Below are 23,860 nucleotides of genomic sequence, written 5' to 3' on the forward strand. Positions count from 1 at the left end.
GCCCAAATAGACATTTTCAAAGGGGATTTTGTGAGATTTTGCCTCATAAAAGAGAAGAAACTGAAGCAAATTTTAGTCAGAGGGGAAAGAAGAAGGGACAATCCTTCAAAAGTCATGGGACAGAATATGTTTTTTGGTTTATTAAATTAATAGCTTATATTTAGAGCTCTGTAAAGACTTCTTAACGAAAGTTTGTTTTACCTCCAATTTCACTTTTTATAATATTTTCTCTCTCATAGCTATACCATTTTGCGAAAGATTTCAGTGTGCTTCAAAGACATATCTTCGCCCAGATCTCGAGGCCCTCTCTATGTCCCTGACACGCATTCAGAGCTAACTGTGATGAGTCACTCCCTGAATTGTGGCTTTGAGCGAGAATCTGAGATGCTGCAAAAGTTCATTAAAGTTGAGAACAGCAGGATTACAAGGAAAAGAATTAAGAGTCAGTACAGTCTTTATTGTTCATATAGGAACACTGTGGTCATTTTCTTCTGGGCCTAAATTCTTTTTCTGGCCTCAGGAAGCTGGCAGGACAACAGACAGGCATGTGCTGGCTTATCTCTCTTGATACCGTTTCAAAGAGTCACACGTTAGATACAACGGTCCCTGCCCTGTTCCAGAAAGGGTTTTGAATGAGTTTTTGGTCTTATCTCCTGGCAACAAAAGTTACAGGGAGCTCATTATTTCTGAGCAGGCACTGCCAACAGAGAAATGGAGAATTCCATAATCATAATGGAGTTTCGCATAAAAAGGTTCTTGACAGAATGATGTTTTTGGAATGAAACTTGTCTTTCTACATACCTTTCAGAGATAAAGTACTCAAGGTGAACGATGAAAGAGAGTTTGAACTTTTAAAAAGATACAGACATATTACTAGGTTATGTTTCTAGAATAAGAGTACAATTATTATTATCATCATTTTTTTCCTTTGGACTGAACCTACTGCTGGTCTAATCTACTTTCTAAGATTTGCTCCAACAGGCTATAGCAGCTAGGGAACAGCAGATAGTCAACAAAATCCTTTTTAAAAGCTGGATAGGTTTTCAGGGATGGTACAGATCTTCTTCTGTTTTTAGGAATGTTACTTGCGGCCGTGGCATGGGGATGTGCTGGCAAAACGTCCTTCCCAGGATGCTCAGGAAAACATTGAAACAAAATCAAAACCCAGCTATACCAATGTGTACCCCACTGGGATTTTAAGGGAGCTGAAATGGGATTCCAGCTCACTGCCTGGCTCCCCTTTCTACCAGCAAAAGGGAGGGGCTTCTCCCAAGTTGTTCGTCCTCTGTATCCACAGAATGGGAGACCCACACTTTAAGCTGAGTCAAGATGTGTAATTCTTGGCAGATAGTAGAGTTGTAAGAAATATTTGTGGAATGAAGTTAGGTTTCCAGTCCAGATTTTATTCATTTATTCTTGAATAGTTAATATGTGCCCTTGATTCAAATTTAAAGGGTGACTAACTGGAATGCTGTGAAATTTCCCTCTCATCCCTCTCCTGCCTCTTCCTCAGCTACCTTGCTACTCTCCTCGCAGGGAACCAGCATTCCGAGTTCTCGCAAGCCTGGAAAGTCTTTTTTGACATAAAAAAGGATATTAAAACTGATGCCCTGAAGAAAAGTGTACCTTCTTCTTCTTTTTTGTTTTCCTTTCAAGAGCAAAGGACAATTAAATGGGCTGCCTTTAAAATACACACACACACAAAAACAAAAAGCAAAGAACAAAACACCCCCCCCCCCAAACCTCTAGGAACCTTAAAGTTTAAGGAAGCCCTCAAATTATAATGTCAAGGTCAACATCCATGGGCAAAATTGAGAAGTCAAGGAGTGTGTGTGTGTGTGTGTGTGTGTGTGTGTGTTTGGAATGACTCCTTATCCAGGAGACAAAAAGGCAGCATAAAGCAGAAGCTAGGTGGTAGTTCTGCTTCACAAAAGAGAAAAGAAACTGAAGTGAATTCTGGCAAGAGGTTAAACAATCTTGATTTCCATAATATTTGCCAAACTCAGCTTTTCCAAACTTTTCTTGAACACAGCATGCATAACACATGAAAAGATAAGAGACTGTAAACCCCTACCCATGGAAATGATGTGGGAAACAGAGACAGAAGAAAAGTTATTAAATTTCCTTACCCACCAACAAGCCCTTGAAACAGGCAGAGTGACATTCCTCTAGGGACTCAACTACCTCCACCTTAAGACTTTGCTGTGGGCAAACGGCAATCCTAGCTTGACCTGCCCCTACCCCCAACCTGGATCCCGTTAGTCTACTTCAACAATTCCTTTGGAAACTCCCATTATCTCTAAACCCTCTAAGATACTGTCAACAATCATTCCCACTGACCTACATCTGAAGGGTCTCATAACAAAGGTTTTATTACCAGTAGCGAATAACCTTATTCCCAACAATAGCTAGCTCCTCAAGGTCCTGGAAACCTTGCTTCCAAAATTCCTTAGAGACTTACGACATCCCTGACCCCCTCCTAACTGCAAGCATATAATGGACCACTCCTCACAGCCCTGGGGCAGCAGCTCTTTCTGCCCATGGATCCTGTCCCCATGCTTTAATAAACCACCATTTTGCACCAAGATGTCTCAAGAATTCTTTCTTGGTCATCTCCTCCAACCTCACCCCACCGAACCTCACTTAAATTCTAAAACTTCATCAGAAATAGGTGACTGATTCAAAACAGATCCTGAGTTTTGATTCCATTCCATTCTGTTTGTACAAAAAAACAAGGGAATCCAGCCATCTGGACTCTATGGGCCAAGCAGGACTGTGGAACAGCGCCTTGTCCTCTGCTCTCACGAGGCGAGCCTAGCTAACACCTGTGTTCCTTTCTTGACCTGTCTAATCCCATATATTCTCCATGGTGCTGCTCAGGTCCCACTTCCCTATGAATTCAACTCAGGTGCTGTGAGTTGTCCGTATTTTATGAGAACTCTCTTCAGGAGAGTCAGCATCCTCTCCCAAAGTCCCTTAAAGAAAAAAACAATGCAATCTACACTTCAGTATGCAGCAAAGAGGAACAAGTAAGGAAACTGCTCTTGGCTGGAAGCAAGGGCTTCCTAAGTGATCCAGATATCCCCTGAGAATGTGCTTTCTCCTTGGAGTCCTAAAAATCCTACCTTTACCACCACCCTTACATCTAGCCCCAGGATCAGGGAGGTGACTAAGTTTTAGAGAGTACTTTAGAGTTTACAGAATGTTTTTACATATTCAATTTCATTTGACTCTCAAATCAGTCCTGAGAAATGGTTAGCCACCCATTTTACTCAGGAGAAAGGAAGACTCAAAGAGGTTATGTGATTTGACCATTGTTTGAGTCCTATGCCAAAGTTTATGCCCTTTTCACCCTTTTGGTTCCGTAGTGGGCAAAAGCCTTTCCCTTTTCCTTGCTGGACTTACTGGAGAGTTTGAAATTGTCATAGGGAACTTGACTAAAAAGAATGTTAATTGGCAAATATATAAAGGAAGTATGAATAGCATAAAATGGGCCAGTTAGTGAAAAGGTAGGTTAACCCTGTGTTCAGGATCTGGGCTACAAGGGCATTTGTTCCTCTTTTCCAGTTTTCTTGAGATATAATTGCCATATACATTGTGAAAGTTTAAGGTGTACAATGTATTGATTTTACGCCCTTATTTATGGCAAAATGATTACCACCATTGCTAACACCTCCATCTCCATTACAAAATTACCATTTTTGTTTTGTGGGAGACCTGTTAAGATTTATTCTCTTAGCAACTTGCACGTACATAATTCAGTATCCCCAGGGCATCCTTAAGTTTCCTGGTTCCACTTCGAGAAGGGGAAGGACAGGGCAAGAGCATGTATTGCCAAGATAGTAATGACTAGCATTAGCTGAGCATTTACTGTGTGCCAAAGCTCCATTCTAAGTACTCCATATGTGTTACCTCATTGAATCCTTTCAAAATCCCTGGAGGTATATGCAGTTATTACCTCCACTTTACAGTCAAAAGCAGAGAGAACTTCCAGAAATTGCTCAGGGTCATACAGCTGTTACCACGCAGCTGAACCAGGCTTTCTGACTCCAGAGTCTGCGCTCTGAACCACTGTGCAGTGCAAACGCTAATGTGCACATGAAGGGTCCCAACAGAGAGCACAGACTTAGATGAACAGATGGGAACAGAACTTTCAGGAGACAACTGAAACCTTCGTCTTTCATTATAAATCCAACAGAGCTGCCTTTCTGTACTCTTTTTATTCTTCCTCCTCCTCAACTTGTACTGCTTTCTTGCTATTCCTTCTGTGTCGATGTCTTCTAACTAGATGTGCCCCTTGATGTCAGGGGGCACAATATACCATGCTTCTCAGTTCCTACCCAATACCTGGCATAGAATGAACCCCTCAATAAGGCACCTGTCTCCAGAATGATTTTTTAGCCAGTCGTTTACACTCACAATGGCAGCAAGTTCTGGTCCTATAGGGAAGAACTTTGTGCCAGATGCCACAATGAGGAAGAGAATAGACTTCTTGGTTCATAGAGTCAACAGGTAAGTGAGGGATAGAGGCAGGAAATTAACATCGATTAGCCTCCACTTTGTGCCAAGCACTGAACTGGGCAGGTTGCATATGATATCTCATTTAGTATAATTAATTCTGCAAGATGAGATTATTGTTATGGTCGGAATGTTAGTTTCCCCCTCCACTCCCTGCCCACCAGATTCATACGCTGAGATACTAATGCTTAGTGTGATAGTATTAGGACATAGGACCCTTGGGAGGTGTAGAGATCATAAGGTGGTACCCTCATGGAAAGGTTAGCATTCTTATAAAAGTGACCCCACAGAAATCCCTAGCCCTTTCCACATTGTGAGGACACAACAAGAAGGTGCTAACTATGAAAAAGGAAGAGGACTTAACCCAGAATATGACAGTGTCGGCACCATGAACCTAGCCTTCCTCTTTCCAGAACTATGAGAAATACATTTCTATGGTTGATAAGTCACCCACTCCATAGCGTTTGATAATAGCCCAAATGGACTAAGATAAATTATTTATAAATGGGGAAGCAGATATTGAGGATTTAGAAGCAGGTCTTCTAGCTGAGGTACTAGCACTGTCCTCTCCATTGCACGACTGAGGCAGGGGCCTTCGGTCACAGTCTCATCTTCCCTTCTACCATAGGCCTCCCGGGCCCAGGACAACCATGAAACTACCTCTAGCACCACACAAACACAAGAATGCAAGGCACCAGAGTTGGCATTTTCAAAAGCCAGTTCAGGGTTGGGGAAGGATTTATTAGGTAGGTCCTCATTTTCCCAGTGATGGACTTTTAATACCTGTCTATTTCTGGGACATCCAACTCATTCACGTCATTCCTGTTAAACATGGTGGTGAGGGCAGGCGGGCCTGGGAATTGTGTCCCTGTGCCAAGAAAGGGCAGGGGCAAATGTAAGTTTCTCAGGGTCCCCATTTCCTGACTACTTGGAGTCTTAAAATAAGCTCATGCCTAGATGCTTGCTGTGGCTTGGAACAGTGGCTAGGCAGGGAGATTTATTGCCTCGCTTTCTGTGTCCAACTATTTTAAGTGTCACTTATGCTCTGGTGTCTTTTTAAATTTATGGATGTTCACTCAATCTAAAGAACCACAGCCCTCCTTCCTGTGGCTTCCTCATAAATGCCCGCTGAAATCCTGATTTAGTTTTATAGTATATGGGCTATAGAACTTCCTGCAGTCCCCATGGGGTCTCTCTTCTCTCCTTTGGATTTTATGAAAAAGAAAAGACAAAAGTGCATAAACCTGTGCCATAAACCACCACCAAATACTGACCTTTCTTCTTAATAGCAAAGCATATTCTTTTTGTGGGCAAAGCTATAGGAAGTCAAAAGCGTTTTCCTTGTGACATAAAACCTCAGGCTTTCAATATAAATGAGGAAACAGATGCCAACTCGTGTCTTTTCAAAAAAGGTCAGGATAAATTTCTCTTCTTTCCCTCTCTCTTATCAAGTAGGCTAGCCTTCTCCTATTTATTATTATTGTTATTATTTTTTGGTGCCATTTCTCTGCATCACTTTTCTTGCCATGTCTGTAATTTCTGATGGGATGGGCTCCCATGGTGGATTAACTTTTACCTAACAGTTGGCCATTAGAACTTGCAGTTCCCGAAACTATCTTTAGAGAAGAAGCGGTGATGATCTTTGTCTTCCAAACAATCATATGAAAAAGTGGCTTCCCAACAGGTGTGGCCTTGGGTACTGACTGACCTTTACTGTGTGAATTGCCTCCTAATAGGATGCAGGAAGAGGTTGATCCAATCTGCAGCAGAATAGTCAGGAAGAGCACAGGGTGGGGTGAGGGTGGAAGTATGTGCGACAGATGATAACATTATAGGAGAAAAGAGCTGGAAATGACTCAAGACGCTTTCTAAGCCAAGGTCCTGCTAGCTATTCCTGTTTTAAATCACCTGAGAGTGTTTATTTTTTGGAGAGAGAGTGTGGGTATGCACCCATACGAGCAGGGAAGGGGCAGAGAATCTTCAGCAGGCTCCACGTTCAGCGCGGAGCCTGACGTGTGGCTCAATCTTAACACCCCAAGATCATGACCTGAACTGAAATCAAGAGTCGGATGCCTAACCGACTGAGCCATCCAGGTGCCCTTCATGTGACAATATTCATGCAGCCTCTTTCCTCCCCAGGACCTAAAATCTAGTTGGGAGACATGACATATATGGGAGATAACTTTAATAATACAAACTGTGGTCTGCTCAGTGGTCCTCTCAGCGGTCCAGAGCAAGGGTTGATTATCGATGGCCCGAGCACCAGACCCAGCCTTGTTTCTGTAAATGAAGTGTTATGGGACCATGGCTCCACCCTTCTGTCTCTTATTGTCCACGGCTGTTTTACTGGACAACTGCAGGCTTGAGTCTTACAACAGGTACCTTTTGGCCCTCAGTGTGTAAAGTACTTCCTTCCTGTCTGGTCCTTTGTGGAAAAGGTTTGCCCAACCCTGGTCTGGAGCAGATGCCTTAGGAGGTCAGCAAGGCGGGATCCGCTCAGGACGAAGCACTACAAAAAGGCCTCACAGAATGGCTGGAACTGTGCCTTAAAGACTTCTAGGATTTTGCTAGAAAGCAAGGGGCAAGAGAGGGTCTTCCAGGCAAGGTAGGCTCAAAGCCATGACCATTACTAGGGAAAAGTTTGACTGGAATGGAGCGATTACTTGAGATAGGAATAAGATACAAGGATGAAAACAGAGGCCAGATCTGAATAGCAAGGAGTCTTGAATGCCAGGCTAAATTTTTTTAAATGATAAAGCCTACCATTTCCCCACACTGGCTTCTAGAGGAGTAGAAAGAGATGTGGAAGTGACTTTCAAAGTCCATTCAAGCTCTGAGATCCAGTTTTTAAAAGTACCCCCAGATATTCTGTCTTAATTGGTCTCTTGGGGAACTTTTCTTTTTTTAAAACTTCTCAGGGGACTCTGGTGCGATTGGGAACCTCTTCTTAGATAAAGGAAACAGCCAGACGCGTGCCTGCAGAAGCCCAGCTCAGGGCCAGGTAGAGGTAGCAGGTGCCCAACACATGTGAGTCAAATTAAGTCAGCAATATTGGCTTGTACCAGAGCCAGCCTGATAAACCTCTGTTTTACTAGAGTCAGCTCTATAATATTCAGTTGGCCACATGGTTTCCAATAAAAGAAATCACTTCTGCCTGCCCTTGCCTAATCCTGGAAAAGCCCATGATGCTCAGTGTGATATTGAGTCTGTTTATAAATTCGGGCATTTATAGTTCTTTCTCTCACTGTTATTTTAACATGACCATTTACAAGGCCTTACACAATTTGCCCTCAGCCTTGTTACGTCTCTGATCTTCTCTCTTTCCACACGTAACCTCAATGACTCCATTCCTGCCACACTACACTAGCTTCTTTGTTGTTCCTTGAACACACTAGGCATGTCCCTGCCTCAAGGATTCTACACTGGCTCTTCCACAGACTCCCCTACTCTCTGCCACCTCTTTTCCCATCCTGTCCCCCCTTCTCTTCCTTCAGACACATGTGAGGCTCAATAGCTCATGTTCAAGTCTTTGCTCAAAGGTAACTTGCGTCATGAGCCCTGTATTTTCAATCTAACTTAAAATTGCATCCTCGTTCCCACACAGGCACTATCCATTCTTCCTGCCCTGCTTTTTTTTTTTTCCATAGCACTTATCTAATATACTATCCTTTCCATACCTTCTAATATACTATGTCATTTACTTCCTTGTGTTTACTTTCTATTTCTCTTAGCACAATGAAAGCGGCATGAGAGAAGGGATTTTTGTTTTGTTCTCTCTTGCATCCCCCATGCCTCTGATGGTGCTCAGAACATAGAAGTTGCTCAGTAAGTAAGTGTCTGTTCCATTGGTGCTTGGAGTGCTTTTACTCATCACTTAAGACTGAGTTTAAACATTGCTCTCTGAAGCCCGTTCTGATTTTTCCTTCGCCAAAGAAAGGGGTCCTCTCTCGTGTTTCCTTTGGCTTTTTTTCTGTAACTCTTTAGAGCTTTTTCTCTCACATGACTGACTTTTCTCTCTCTCCTACTGCTTCTGAGCTCCTCCAATGCTGGGGGAGGGCATGGGATGCTGAATCTAATGGAGACTGGACAGATACGTTAGGGAAATGAACGAGGATTTAACAACAGAAGCTTCGACTATCCTTTAACACTTTCTACACTTGTACACCTAGGCCCTTCTCCATTTTATTCCAACATGTTGACTTGAGTCTGAAATGTGTCACGGGCACATAGCAGGTACACGAGCTTTCCAGAGAATTGTATGGACTACCATTGTCCTCTGACATTAACCTATTTCCCAAGTTCTTTTGGTGTTACATCCTACATATCCCTAAATTTCTGCTCTCACCCATGGTTCTCTCTCACCTGAAATACTTCTTAAGTGGTGGGCTCTATCTAGTCTCTTCCCTGGAAGAGTAGCCAGAACTGGCTTTTAAGTACACAAATCAGATGATGTCTCTCTCCTGCTTTTAAACTATTCAGAGATTTCCCATTGCAATTAGCGCAAAGTACGAAAGTCTTACCAGGGTTCAGAGTGCCAGCAACTTGCTCCTGTTTCTCTGTCTTCTTTCTAGGCTGTTCTCCCCTTAGTTACTGCTTGGAGGCTTCCTTAAATGCTCTAGCTTTCTTGCTTCAGAACCTCTGCTGGCTCCTCTGCCTTGGTACGCTCTGAATCTCCTCTGTCTGGGATGCTCACTCTTCACTTGTCTCACTTCTGGCCTCTCTTCTAATCTCAGCTCACATATCTCCTTTTCAAGAAATCTTGCCTAAAGCTCAGACCAAGGGAGCTGTCCTGCCACATGCCCCCAGAGCACTGGTACTTACTCTTTTGATCAGTCTTCTTACTTGAATAACTCTCCCCACCAGACCTGAAGCATCCATGGGAATTCAAACCAAACAAGAGCAGGCACCTTACTCTGCTTGTTTGTTACTGTATCTTCAGATCTAAGTCAGTGCCTAATGTATAGTAAATGCTCAGTAAATTTTTTTTGGAATGAATGCATGAAAGCTAGGCTTGTCTATCATATTTATGGTGTATCCCCAGCCCTAGCATAGGGTCTGGGACATAGTAGGCACTCAACAAATATTTATTCAATGAGCAAAATTATCTGTCTTTGAGGGACTGCCTCCTTAGGCCCTTCACCAAAGCTTTCAACTTTGAACATTAATATTTATTCAACTGTTTTCTGAAATATCCTCCTACTTTGTGGGGTTTACATGCGAACAATGACTATCAACCGCACCTTAGACTCCAGACCTGGGTCTCAAACATTCCAGCCACAGCTCCCTCATCAGTGTGGTATGATTAGTAGGAACTGCATCTAAGCCAGCTGTGCCTTGCAATGCTCAGTACTTCAAATGAATGGAGAAGAAAACGTGCAGGCCACCAGTCTCCAGTGGTCAGAAGGAAAACACCACCACCTGGTTGTGGTGGGTGGGCCTTGGCCTCACTGCCTGGCTTCTCCAGGACTGGAAGGGCTCTGAGAAGTGGAACTGCTGCCATGCAGGGCCCTGGGGAGCCTGCTGATGCTGCTGAGAGGCTGCTGTGTGTGTTGGCTATGACCCTTGAGCCCCCGGCTGGGGAGAGGGGCCAGGCACAATGACTTCTTTCATGGGAAAACTTTACTCTGCAAACCTCAGGTTTGAATGCCTGAATCTCTCTCCTCTTGGTAAATCACAAGGGGCAGGAGAAGGTTTGTTCTGCTTGGCTCTCTGTGGGACTTGCATGGCATGAGGTTCTAGTAGAGAATTCAGGAGCCCCTCTGCCTGGGGGATCACAGCCCACTTGCTCATGAAGGAGAGCTTGGAGCTAAATATAGGTGGGGGTGGCCAAACCCTATGGATATATTCTGTGAGACATCCTAACAGGTTCTGGATCTAAATAAGATAGGGTGAGAAAAGAGACTGAACTGCTTTTCTAAGCCACATATAATCATGTGTTTTCTTATTGGAAGCACCCAAGGTCATCCAATTTTGACAAAAATCTAGGGCCTCTCTTTCCTGACCTTCCTGAGAAAGATCTCTACTACTATAAGGTAGGTTTGTTGGCTTGCTTTTTTTCTTTCAGGCTTTTACTTCAGGAGAAAGCCTAACCTAGCGATAGGATAAAGGACAGAGTGATACAGTGCAGAGAGTATGGTCCACCTCAGAAACAGGATATGGGTGATTACCATCATAGACCTTGGTATTCTTTCTACATAATGAGGTGGATGGACTAGATCAGTGATTGGAAAACCTTTTCTGTAAAGGACTAGAAAGGAACTACTTTAGGTTTCTGGGTTGTATGGTTTCTGTCACAAGTATTTGACTCCTCCATTATGATATGAAAGAAGTAATAGGCAATACATAGGTAAATAAATGGGTATGGTGGCATGCCAATAAAACTTTATTTACAAAAACAGGCAGTGACCTAGATTTGGCCCAGGGATTATAGTTTGCCAACTATAAATGTGGGTATCAGCTTAGTCTAGGCAAATATTTAAAACATACACATCATATATATGTGGGTATACACACACACACACACACACGAGACATATATCTTGCACATATCTGTATGCCTATTTTTGACCAAAATGGAGTAAGGGACAGAATTTACCTTCATGCTTAAAATAATAAAAAAATGAACAGACTGTAAGAGGCACTGGTTTTCAAGAAACTGGACATTAGACAATGAAGGACACTGATCCCTGAGAAATGAGGGAAAAAATGTTTCCCCAGCTCAGTGCCTTCACAGAGTTTTCAAGCTGTAACACAGGGAAACCCATGTAGAACCCAGGGGACTTGTGAGTTTAGGAGAGGCAGATGAAAGCATGGGGAGATCAAGTTGGCTCAAGTTCACAGAATGGAGTATCAGAAAAGAGAGAACTGCAGAGATGGAATGAATAAATGAATTTCTGAAATCTGAAGAAGATCCCCCTTGAGGATTCAGTAGAAGGTACATCAGTGCATGCAAGTGAAGAGGCAGGAAAAAAGGAAAGAAATCTAGGTAGCAGTTTCTGGTGCTCACACAGGGTATAGAATAGCACCTATTCCTATCAGCCAGGCTGGAAAACCTCATGATTCACAAGGTATTGGGCCAAATGTGGTATTGGTGTAAAGAGGCTATATATCTGTGTAGTGTTGGTGTAAAGAGATAAATATATCACTGAAACAGAATGGTCTGTAAATATACCCACACATACAATGACAACTGATTTTCCATAAAGGTGGCAAGGCAATTCAGTGGAGAAAGAATAATCTTTTCAACAAATGGTAGTGGAACAAGTTGGGTAAGATATGTATAAGAATGAACTTCAATATATACCTTACACCTTAGGTAAAAACAAACTCAGAATAAATGACAGACCTAACTGTAAAGCCTAAATCCAAATAATATGGGTATAAAGCTTCTGGAAGAAAATACGGGAGAAGATCTTTGGTACTTGGAATAGGCAAAATTTCCTAGATACAATAGGAAAAAACCCTCTCTAAAAGAAAAAAAATGAATAGGTTGAACTATAACAAAATTAAAACATTCTGCTTTTTGAGAGACACTAAAAGAGTAAAAAGACAGCCATTGACTGGGACAAAATATTTGGAAATGTATATATCTGATAAAAGAATTGCATTTAAAGTGTATAGAGAACTTTCAGAACTCAGTAAGTAAACCAACAACCTAATTAAAAACAAACAAACAAACAAACAAACAGGAAAAAATTGAATAAACACTTCACCCAGGAAGAAATCAGGAAGGCATATAACACACAAAAAGATGCTCAACATTAACAACTACCAGGAAAATACAAAGTAAAATCACAACAAGAAACCACTGCAGACCTGGAAGAATGTCTAAAATTCAAAACACTGACTATAGCAAGTGATGCTGAAGACATGAAGAAACCAGAACTGTAAGACACATGCAGGGGAATGTGGAGTAGTCCAACTACTTTGGAAAAAAGTCTGGAAAACTGGAAAAACAAACACCTACTACGTGATCCAGCCATTTCACTTTTAGGTATTTAATTAAGAGAAATGAAAGCATGTGTCCATACGAAAGTGAGTAGATGAATACCTATAGCAACTTCGTTTGTAACAACCAGAAACTGGAAATGACCATTCTGTCCCTCAACAAGTGGGTAATGAAACAAATGGCAGTCTATCTGTACAGTGGAACACTAGTTGACAAAAACATGTACTGCTGATGTGTGTTACAATACAGATGAATGCCGGAATAATTATCTTGAGTGAAAGAAGCCATTCTCCCCAGGGTATGAGTTCTTTTATAAAACATTCTAGAAATCTAATCTAATTTATCTGTACTGAGAGCAGATCAGTTGTTGGGGGGTGGTGGTTGGACATGGGGTGGGGCAAGGGTGTGAAGGCATGCTTATATAAAAGGGCATGAAGTAACTTTTGGGGATTATGACTATGTTCATTATGTTGACTGTAGTGATGGTTTCACAGGTGTATCCATGTATCAGAACATCAAATTTTAGACTTTAAATATACAATGCCAGTTATCTGTCAATAAAGCTATTAAAAACTTTTATGTAAAACATATATAAATATGTAATGTATCCTACAAATCATTAAAATAAGATAAATAACTCTCACTAAATGAACAAAGGACCTGACAACTCACAAATGAATGCAAATGACTAATAAATATTAAAAATCAGAATTCTTAAAAATCACAAAGAAAAATTTAAAGTGATATAATTTTCATACTGTATTTTACACTGTTGTATAGTCACCAGTTAAAATGGCAACTCTAAAAACTCTTGGTCATACCTACTATTGATAAAATTTTAGGGAAGTGAAAATTCTCAAATAGTGCTGTGCTCATATAAAGAAGTAGAACTTTTTTGGAGGACCATTTGAAAATGGCACAAACTAAAAGATACAAAACTTTTGACACAATAATTCCACTTCTAGAAATTTATCCTAAGAGAGATATACACAAAAATTTTAGGAATAAGAATACTCATCTCATCTATATTTTTATACTAGCAAAAGATTGCAAAGAATCCAAAAGTTCAACATGAGAGAGTTGGTTGAATTTATGATACCTCCCACCAATGCAGCCACCAGAATAAAATATGGAAGAATCAGGGTGCCTGGGTGGCTTAGTGGGTTAAAGCCTCTGCCTTTGGCTCAGGTCATGATCTCAGGGTCCTGGGATCGAGTCCCGCCTCAGGCTCTTTGCTCAGCGGGGAGCCTGCTTCCCATCTCTCTCCCTCTCTGCTTGCCTCTCTGCCTACTTATGATCTGTCTGTCAAATAAATAAATAAAATCTTAAAAAAAAAGCCATATATCAGATCTAACTCTTCTCCATTACAACTTAAGCCTTGAGATTCCCAGTAGGTGATTCTACTCCAAAAATGACTATTTTAGTTGACAGACATTCTGGCATTGATTTCACTTTAAGCCACTGCCGAAACTTTCAAGAAGGAATGTTGATTGAGCGACACATGCATAGGCCCATGTGGGTCTCACTTTCCATGACTGTAAATGAAGACTTGGGACCAATGAGTCCTGTGTTGCTCTCATACACTTTGCTGTATGACAGAGACATGGAAAATTGCCAGTGGAGGCTTGGCTATGCAGAGTGGACCCACCCTAACTAGTTCCATTGTCCTAGGCAAGATGGGTACTAATTTTCTTTATCCTTATTTAACAGCTGTCCTTTCAGCTGGGAGGCCTGAGCTGTGCCAACTACTGTGGAGGGCAAGGCCCATGTCCCCCCTTTAGTGGTCTTGGTCCAGGTCTCCAGGCTCCAATTTTACAATAACAGCATCTCAGGCCTCCCCACACACCTACACCTTTTTGCAGCCTTCTGTTCAATTTTTTTTGGGGGGGTCACTAAGACTCAAAATTAATATTTCTCACAGTATCATTTATAGGGCATTAGCATTTATATTATATAAAAAATAACTTTTATTGTTTTTTTTTATGAGAGCAATACAACTCCATTGTAGAACAATTAAAAATATGAGCAAAAAGAAAATGAAAATTATCTGTAATTGCCTAGGTCAGATAAAACCAGTACCAATATCGTTTTCCTAGTCATTAATATGCACATTATATGCATCTTTTGTCTAAAACAAAATCATACTCCATATACTGCTTACAACTTTTTTCATTAACTGGTACATAACAGTTATGTTTCTGTATCTCTAAATATTCTTCCACAGATTTTTAAAAAAAGATTTTATTTATTTATTTGACAGAGAGAGATCACAAGTAGGCAGAGAGGCAGGCAGAGAGAGAGAAGAGTAAGCAGGCTCCCCGCTGAGCAGAGAGCTCGATGTGGGCCTCGATCCCAGGACCCTGGGATCATGACCTGAGCGGAAGACAGAGGCTTTAATCCACTGAGCCACCCGGGTGCCCCAGCTCTGATATATGGCTTTAAAAAAAAACCCCGATTTTCCTTCTTTCCTTCTTCCCATGAAAACATAAGAATCAAGGTCCATGACTTATTATCCCTATGCCACAGAACCACAAGTTCTCTGAATTTGTTGCAGCCAACGTATCTATCTCATCGATGGGAGAAATACATACACAGGAATGTCACTGTTTACTGGCAACAACAGGGTTGGCAAATGGCTTTCATCCTATCTGTCAACTGCCACCAATCTAAGGCAGTGCCTGGGCTGAATGAAAAGGAATGACATGATTGATTGAAGATGTGTTGGTTGTGGAAAGGGCAATTAACAGTATCTTTGCCACATACCCATCTTGACCAAGAACATTTGTTACGTTCAAAACAGGGTTTCTTCCTTAAATTGTTCCCGCTATTGATTACTCTTGCAGAATACCAGATTCTTTCAAATATTACTTTCAGTACATCATTCTCCTACTTAAAAACCCTCTAAATATCTGTCCCACATAGTCAATCTATTTCCTTAGTCTAATCATTAAGGTCCTCCACATTTTGACAGTTTCCCATTCTAAGCCTGCAGCAACCCTACACAGACTTGCCTCTCTGACCTAAGTTTGTACCCGGAACAGGCACTCTGGTCTCAAAGGGCCACCAGGAGGAGCCAGGGATGGGAGCCAGTGCAAATAAGAGGAACTAGACTAACAGATCAGGATGAGTCGATAGCTGGGGAGGCTCAAGGTAGAGAAGGTGTATTAGAATTCTTGGGGTGAGGGTCAAAGCCAAAGCTGAGTGGACAAGCTCTGGCTGAGGCTTTTTCCTTTAAATGGTCTAGTTTCTATCCCGGTTAAGCTGGCCATCATCACTTTCAAAGTAGTGGTATTTTATAGCTCTTTCTTTACTGATACCAGATGTACATTCTACACCTTATTATTGCAGCATAATAGTATCTTCTTCACCCTCAATGCCTGTTTCCTTTCCTTGCCTCTTTGAATCCCACCCATCCTTCTGTGCTCAGATCCAAAGCATCAGCTAGACCCTGGTCTATTTCAAATGACGAACTTCCCGGAGTCTTGATACTTGACCTCATTTCTTAATTCATCTCGGCAATTCCATGTAGATCCTTCCGACTTCTCCAGTGCTGGCGTGGCATCAACAGTCCCTGCTAGAGTTGCCCCAGAAGTTGTATTCAGGGACTTTATGGTAACTGACTTGCTGTCCCATTCAAATGGAACAGTCTGGATGTGGACTAGGGTATTATAGTGTCTTTCAATGGTTAGATTTAAATACCAGTCTAAGGTAACAAACCACTATGAACTAGTGATGGAACGCAGCAGCATAAAGCACAATAAATTCTTATTGCTCATGGCTACAATGAGACAAAATATCATTCCAGAATAAAGAAGAAAGAAAGTAAAACTATCATGGAAAAATATGAGCAGGTTCATATTTCCAGCATGCTGAACGGCATCTGAGTGACCCAAGAGTTATTGAACTTGAAACTAAACAATTGCTGCACCCTCTGCTAATGACTGGGCTATGATGAATAGCTGTGACAATTTCTCACAGTGATGAGTCTAAGATTAAAAAAAGGTTTACAATGCTCACATTTAATTTGGAATACATTTACCATTTATAAGCCAAAAGAAAGCAGTAAGAAACATCCATGAATTCTGATTAATACGATGTGGAAAAACTCAATGCCAAGCTTGTATAAGTTATGAGAAACAGAATAGGGCTACTTGTCATTATATGTGTCTTATTTTTAGGATCAGATCAGAAACAGAAATTATAAGCTTTTTCCACATGCTCATATACTATGAGCAGTCTTTGTTATTTAGATCATAATGAAAACTGAAGGTAATCTTTCTGTTAGTAATCCTATACCCCTCCCTGCGGCCATGTTGATAAGGCATACTTATCAGTATGACTAGGCACACTTTGGTCTCCTACTCCTTGTTAGGTGATAGGGAGGAGAGAAGAGGAACTTTCCACATTGAGCCAAAGGAATAATTTTAGTTACCATTACCAACATTTGGGGCCTCAAAGAGTTAGCATGAGGATTTCCCCCATTTTGTAGACCTGTCCCCCACCCACCCAGGGTTTGAAGGCATATAATTCTTCTCTTCCACTTTGACCCTCTCCAGAAGTCAAGGCAGGAGTACAGAGATTCCCATGGCATCTCCATGATTCTCGAGTGGAGGGCCCAGGACATCGATGGTCCCCTGTACCTCCTCTCCTACCAGAGAGCACCAACCACGTGGGCAATAACTTGGTGAAGGTTCCCATTGACAGATGCCAGGGAAGCTTTACTCAGCAAAGTTATTTAAGCACTTGCTGGAGGAGTCCATCTGGGTTGGTTGCAGGCCCTATCTATATAGAAGGCTAACCTAAATAGAATCATCTAGATTTTTCTTCTTGAAAGCTGATTAAAACTCTAGTTGACAAGGTCTAGGACAAGGTCATGGGCACATACTGGTGTATTGTTGGCAAGGGAATGGAGATATATGAGCCATTTTTTCTGCTCTGCTCTTTACTTACTGTTCAGTGAGTCAATCTGACTGAGAGGATCTGGACTGTGGCATCAGCCCAAGACGATTCAGAAAGGAGCCATGTTGGAATCTAGACAAGCTTTAGAGTCCAGACTAAGATCTGCACTCACCTCACATGGAAAGTCAGCCAAGTTTCCACTGGTGAGTCTGGATTCTGTAGGCAATTTAGTGATTTCCTGTTGGCCACCCCCTCCTGCTGCCTCCATCCCACCTGCAAGCAGTCACCCATGCATAAATCCTGTCCAGCCCTGGATTTCAGCCCAACGTTCCAGAGATTTGGACTCACCAACAAGAGCGGAATTCCCAGGATCCAGGACCAGCTGTGCTCCCAGAGGAGATGTCAGCACTGAAGGAAGGTTCGGTCCAGTGGCTGAAAGCAAGGCCCTGAGGTCTTCTAACTGCGTTGGGACTTGGGGAGGATCTGTGGGAAGGCAAATGGGGGAGTCAGGCAGGTTAAAGCATGGAGGTTATATTAAGGAGGGAAGGAAAGATGGGCATGCACGTAAGGCAGGAGGGAAGGAAAGATGGGCATGCACGTAAGGCAGACATTATGGCTGCCTTTCAGCATCATTTTTTTCCCTCACAGAGAAGGTGTGTCTATCAATATTTGATGCCCAAAACAATAAGGTCAGTAATAAGAATCAGGCATGTTGATTTTAGGAGTTCCTTACTGAATACCACTTTATACCACAGTACCACTGGGTCTCTATAAATGTGTAGGCAAATTAAACCATATTATAAAAATACTCTTAAAAAGCTAACACTTCTTCAGCATTTATTATATGCCAAGTCCTGTGTTAGTTTTCACTCCTTCCTTCACTTAACTCTTATTGCTGTAGAGTGCTCTGTTATTGTCCCCCCAGATATGGATACATCACAACAGGAATTTTTTATTTGAGTGAGAGAGCGCGCACGTGCACACGCAAGGTTGGGGGAGGGACAGCTGCAGAGGGAGGGAGAGAATCTTAAGCAGATTCTACGTCCAGCATGGAGCCTGACACAGAGCTCAATCTCAAGAGCCTGAGATCATGACCTGAGCTGCAATCAAGTCAGATACTTAGCTGACTTTACCATCCAGGTGCCCCAGGAATTCCTTATTTAAAAGAAGTCTATGAGTGACACTTTCCATGAAGAAAAAGGTTTCTTCTCTCTGTCTACTTGTGATCTCTCTCTGTCAAATAAATAAATAAATAAATCTTAAAAAAAAAAAGAAAAAAAAAGAAAAAGTTTTCTTTATGAAGTTGATAAAATGAATTTGCTTTGTAGTCTGGATTTTTATGCCCAGGTAGGACCAGATAAGCAGGACAGGGATGATTTGTTCTTCAAAATCTTAGAAAAAGTTAGGAGTGAAGTCATCAGAGGTCTAGTTAACTGGAGCCCAAAGTGACAAAAATGGGAATTATAGTGGCTTATCATTTCCACTGGACAAATAAAGAGGCAAGGACCTAACGAAGCTTCTGGTGGTAAGAGGACTCAAGATTCTCTGAGACAAGAAGCAGAATCCCATTTCCCTGCTTCCTACATCTCCCAAGGTGGACTCCCATTTTTTTTCTGTAGAGCTCTAGTTGGAGTCTGAAGAGGAGCAGGAGTATTTCTCTTGTAACTGATGGTCATATTTCATCAGTGTCCTGTGAGAGCCTATTATGGGCCTGTCACTTTGTCAGTTATTTGTTAAGGGGGTGGCAAGTAAGTCACGATGGCTTCAGAGTCTGCTTCAGAAATATGCCTTCTGTCTACTCTGCCTTGACTGCAAAAGACCACTGCATAGAGAAAACAATGAAGAGCTTCAAATTTTAATATATATTTATGTATATTTAATATATATAAATTATTTAAATATTACATTATATATGTGTTATATATAATTTTTAAATATTCCTCATATGGTATAAGTGAAAACATAATGTTTGGGTTCGGGAATGCTCCATTTGAGCTGGGGCTCTGTCATTCCCTAACCTGGGCAAGTCACTTAATTCCCTTGAGCCTTAGTTTCCTTGTTTATAAAATGGGGAGGAAACTCGTCATTTCCTAGATCTATTTCTACTCTGAAATACCATGATTTTAGGACCTGATGGTAGCAGTTTACTCCAACCTAGACTCTCTTCTTCCCATCTTTTTAAACTTAAATAATTAACTTTTACAATTTAAATTTCAGTTTGTTACTATACAGTGCCTCCCTGGTTTCAGGAACAGAAGCCAGTGATGCTTCACCTCCACACAAGACCCAGTTGTCATCCCAACAAGTGCCTTCCTTAATGTCCATCACTCATTTTTTAAATATTCCCTTGAGAATATTGAAATTGAATACTGAATATTCCCTCAGGAATATTAAACTCAAGGGGTACTTAGGTAGTGCAGTCATTTCCATGTTGGCTCTTGGTTTTCATTCAGGTCGAGGTCTTGGGGTTGTGGGATCCAGCCCCATGTGGGCCTCCCTGTTCAGTGGGGAGTCTGCTTGAGTTTCTCTCCCTCCCTCTAGCCTTCCAGCTTGCGTTTTCTCTTCCTCTCTCTAATATATATGTAAATCTTAAAAAAAAAAAAAAAAGAATATTAAACTCAAGAAACCCTTGCTGATTTCCTAAAAGCCAAGAAGGGACGTTATGTCCCATCTTCAAAACCATTAGCTATTCTTGGGTCAAATGTCAGCCCCTTCTAATGCCCTTAGAGATTTTATCATATCGTTCTTCTTTGGTGCATGTCCATTTGATCTTCCAAGGGAAACCATAACTTCTCCAAGGGCAGAGGTCACCTCTTAAATTTATCCCAATGCTCGAGATGGAACTTAGAGGCAATACATCATGAATATTCATCCAATGGCCACAGGAATAAATAAGTGGAAAGTCTCCTTACATATCAATTCTCCATGCTATGGGTCAGGTCACAGAGCTTGGTGTGTGAAAGCTCAGTTTTATGCATGAAGCCCCTTGTTTAATAATTAAACCAAATTTTTGGCTGATTAAAATAGAAAAAAGAGACATTACTTCTATGTTCACAAAGCACCTATACAACTAAAAATACTTGGATTAATAAACCAAGGTTTCCGATCAGGAAAAGCCCTCAACTTAAGAGTCTAAACAGTGATTTTTTTTCCCTCATCATGTTTGATTAAAATGGGAAGACGTCCTGCTTGTCCAACTCTGTGTTCACAGTCACGCCAGTTTTCAGTCACAATCCTGCCAGAGCTGGCAGGCAGAACATGCACCCTTCATTGGCAAAGCCATGGTCGCAACCACGCAGCCATGATTTCCTGTCTGTCAGTGCAGATGACAAGCCAGGCTTATTTGGGAGGAAAAGCCCGCAGGAAGCCCCGTAACTCAGTGTGGGGCAACAATGTCTGGGCCCTGGACTCCAGACTCGCATGAAAACCGACACAGAACAGATGACATCCTTCACCAAGGGGTTTTCTGTGGCTTTCTAAGATGACTAGTGGTTTATGCAGCCACTGGTGAGATGAAAACCCTCCAGGGCCCCTCTGAAACCTGAGTGGGCAGGGGCTAGAGACCCTAGGCTTTCGTCTATCAGCAATTGGGGCTATGGAAATACAATATAAAGGTTAATTATTTTTCCCCAAGGAGGTCTATAATGTATGAATGTGTGTGTATGTATGGAGTGTGAGTCTTTGTATGTCTCACAGTTCCTTCTTTTTTCACTTAGAATGAGAGCTTTCTCTTAGTGAGAAAACTAGCAAGAGGGCTCTAATTATCGGTTTAAAAAAAAAGTGGTAAGATGAAAACAAGCCTTTTTACTGCATCCTACCAAGTTCCAGACTCTGGGGAAGATAACCTGAGGGTCCCTCGTCCACAGGATAAAAGTAACCCAGTTATTGCTCCCAACATGGCTGAGTCCAGCAGTGGGCAACAGGAATATTAAATAGTGCCCCAGGGGCCATTCGTTCTTTTTTTTTTATTTTAAAGATTTTATTTATTTGACAGAGATCACAAGCAGGCAGAGAGAGAGGAGCAAGCAGGCTCATTGCTGAGCAGAGAGCCTGATGCAGGGCTCAATCCCAGGACCCCAGGATCATGACCTGAGCCGAAGGCAGAGGCTTTAACCCACTGAGCCACCCAGGTGCCCCAGGGGCCGTTATTTCTAATACCTATGTTATGTGAAGAATTGTGTTCTTATGGGTTCTTATACTTGGAGGTACTGTAGTCTGGATACCCGTGTCCCTTCAAATTCATAGGTGAAGTACTAACCCCCAAGGTCTTAGTATTAGGTATTAGGGCCTTTAGGAGGTGAAGTAGAGCCCTCAAGATGGCCATTAGTGCCCTTATACATGAGACCACGGAGAGCTGGCTTGTCGCTTCTGCCATGGACGGATACAGCAAGAAGCCAGTGGTCTGTAACCCAGAGAAGGGGGTTCAGCAGAACCCGACTGCGCTGACCTCCTGATCCTGGACTTCAGCCTCTAGAGGACATAATGTCTTCTAGACATATGTCTTACATAAGACATAAACTTCTGTTGTTACGAGCTATCCAGTTTGTGGTGTTTTGTTTTAGCAGCCTGAACGGACTGGGCGGGGGGTATCTGTGTGGACTTGAAGTGGGCTGGACTACGAACTTTCTGAAATTCTATGAAAAATGTTATATGTGTGAATTTTTCTGGAGGGGGTCATCAATAGTTTTCATTCGATGCTCAAAGAAGTCCTTAACGCAGAAGAAATTAACAATAACTTCTTTACTTCTTCAGCATTGGTAGGCACCTTCCTATACATGGACAGGCCCCGTCATGCATCCACATCAAGGCCAACATCTAAGGCTTAGTAGGGCTAAGTGAGTCGCCCAAGATCACAAAGGGTCACACACAGTGAATAAGCAGTAGAACCAGTGTTCAAAATGATGTCTGCTTGGCCCCTGGGTCTGTGTTCTTTTTACTGGAAGGCCCTAAGGTGGGAGGAGGGGAAGGCATATTGCTTTTATGTACGTAGTTGCATCAGGGATAAAGGGAGGGTGAGGGTGGGCTGGACGGTCAGCCTCGGGGTGTTTACCTAGGATCAGCAGCTGCGTGTTCTCGGTCAGCTCTCCATGGACATTGGCTGCCCTGCAGGAGTAAAGACCCTGATCCGAGAGGGACACGTCTGTGAGCAGCAAGGAGCCCTCGTGCCCATGGGGAGGGGAGCCCAGTTTGCTTTTGTTCCTGAACCAAGTGACTTCAGCTTCGGGCACACCTAGGAAGAAAAAAAAAATAAACGCATCAGCGGAACACACTCAGGTGACCCTGGAGGCAGTTACCACCGCTTGGCAGACCCTCCCAGGGGCTACTCAGTAGGAAGCATCTGCCTGGGCGTCTTCTACCAACCTCTGGCCAAACCAAATAATGCCTGTGACCTCTCCATGGTCTCTAGAGCTTTGGTCTTTTAAAGCTCACAGTGATGAGGCAGGAAGAAAGAGGCCAGTTAACAGAACAGCCAAGTGGGCAGCTGGTAAAGGGCACTTGCCAAGATGAAGGAAAGTACCCAAACTCTGTGCAGAAACCAGGGATGGACATAAGCCCCAAATCTATACGGCGGTGAAGATGAATGATTGACAAGCACATGAAACAGACATTGAGTGAGAAAAGCTGGACAGAAAAGAGTACATATTGGATGATCTCTTTTCTGTAAGTGACAGACAAAACCCAGTAACATCAACACAGGCTGTTAGCACTCGGGCTGGTGGCTTTAGTGAGAAGGAGGGGCAAACAGGGGTGTGGAGACTAACTGGGGACAAAGGGCATGGTCGCTGGTTATTCTCTGGTTCCTGACCCGAGAGCTGGTTTGGTGGGACCTTTGTGATATGTTCCCTTTTCTGTACAGATATTATACTTCAATAAAAAGTTAAAAGCTATAAAATCTTAGTACTTTGTCTAATATGAACGAGACCAATGAAAGCTGCTGGAACCTGACCAGAACTGACACTATACATGGAAAACACGCTTGTAGTTTTTGGAGCCTATGTATTTTCTTAGAATAAGAGAACACAGAGCTGTGGCCATAGCACCCCAGAGAAAGAGACAAAAGAAAGAGACAAAAACAAAGTACTCTGCTCTTTCATCAGTCCAAGTTTAACGTCTGTGAGAGAGAGCTGGGGAGAGTGCGAATGAGTTAGGATGGAGTACCTGTCTTTGGAAGTTGGACTCTGTCCTCTAGGGGAATCATTGACTGAATATGTTTCTCTGCAAATTCATAAGATGAAGTCCTCTACCCTCCAATGTGATAGTATTTGGAGGTGGGGCCTTTGGAGGTAATTAGGTTTAGGTGACGTCATGGGGTTGGGGTTGTCATGATGGGATTAGTGCCCTTATGAGAAGAGACTGGAGGGGCGCCTGGGTGGCTCGGGTTAAAGCCTCTGCCTTCGGCTCGGGTTATGATTCCAGCGTCCTGGGATCAAGCCCTGTATCAGGCTCTCTGCTCAGCCGGGAGCCTGCTTCCCTTCCTCTCTCTCGGCCTACCTC

General features: G+C 42.4%; 1 protein-coding gene across 3 annotated transcripts in view; it reads right to left on the minus strand.

Moving 5' to 3' along the window:
- The window catches only part of ADAMTSL1 (ADAMTS like 1), a 920,800-nt gene that overhangs the window by 52,645 nt on the left and 844,295 nt on the right, over window positions 1–23,860 (minus strand). For all 3 annotated transcript variants that reach the window (XM_032306889.1, XM_032306886.1, XM_032306887.1), the window contains 2 exons: window positions 22,416–22,595; window positions 17,714–17,848 (listed from right to left, as the gene is read on the minus strand). In XM_032306889.1, coding sequence (XP_032162780.1) covers window positions 17,714–17,848; window positions 22,416–22,595 — 315 coding nt within the window. The remainder of the gene's footprint in view (window positions 1–17,713; window positions 17,849–22,415; window positions 22,596–23,860) is intronic.

Source organism: Mustela erminea, chromosome 12, assembly GCF_009829155.1.
Source record: "Mustela erminea isolate mMusErm1 chromosome 12, mMusErm1.Pri, whole genome shotgun sequence".
Taxonomy (NCBI): domain Eukaryota; kingdom Metazoa; phylum Chordata; class Mammalia; order Carnivora; family Mustelidae; genus Mustela; species Mustela erminea.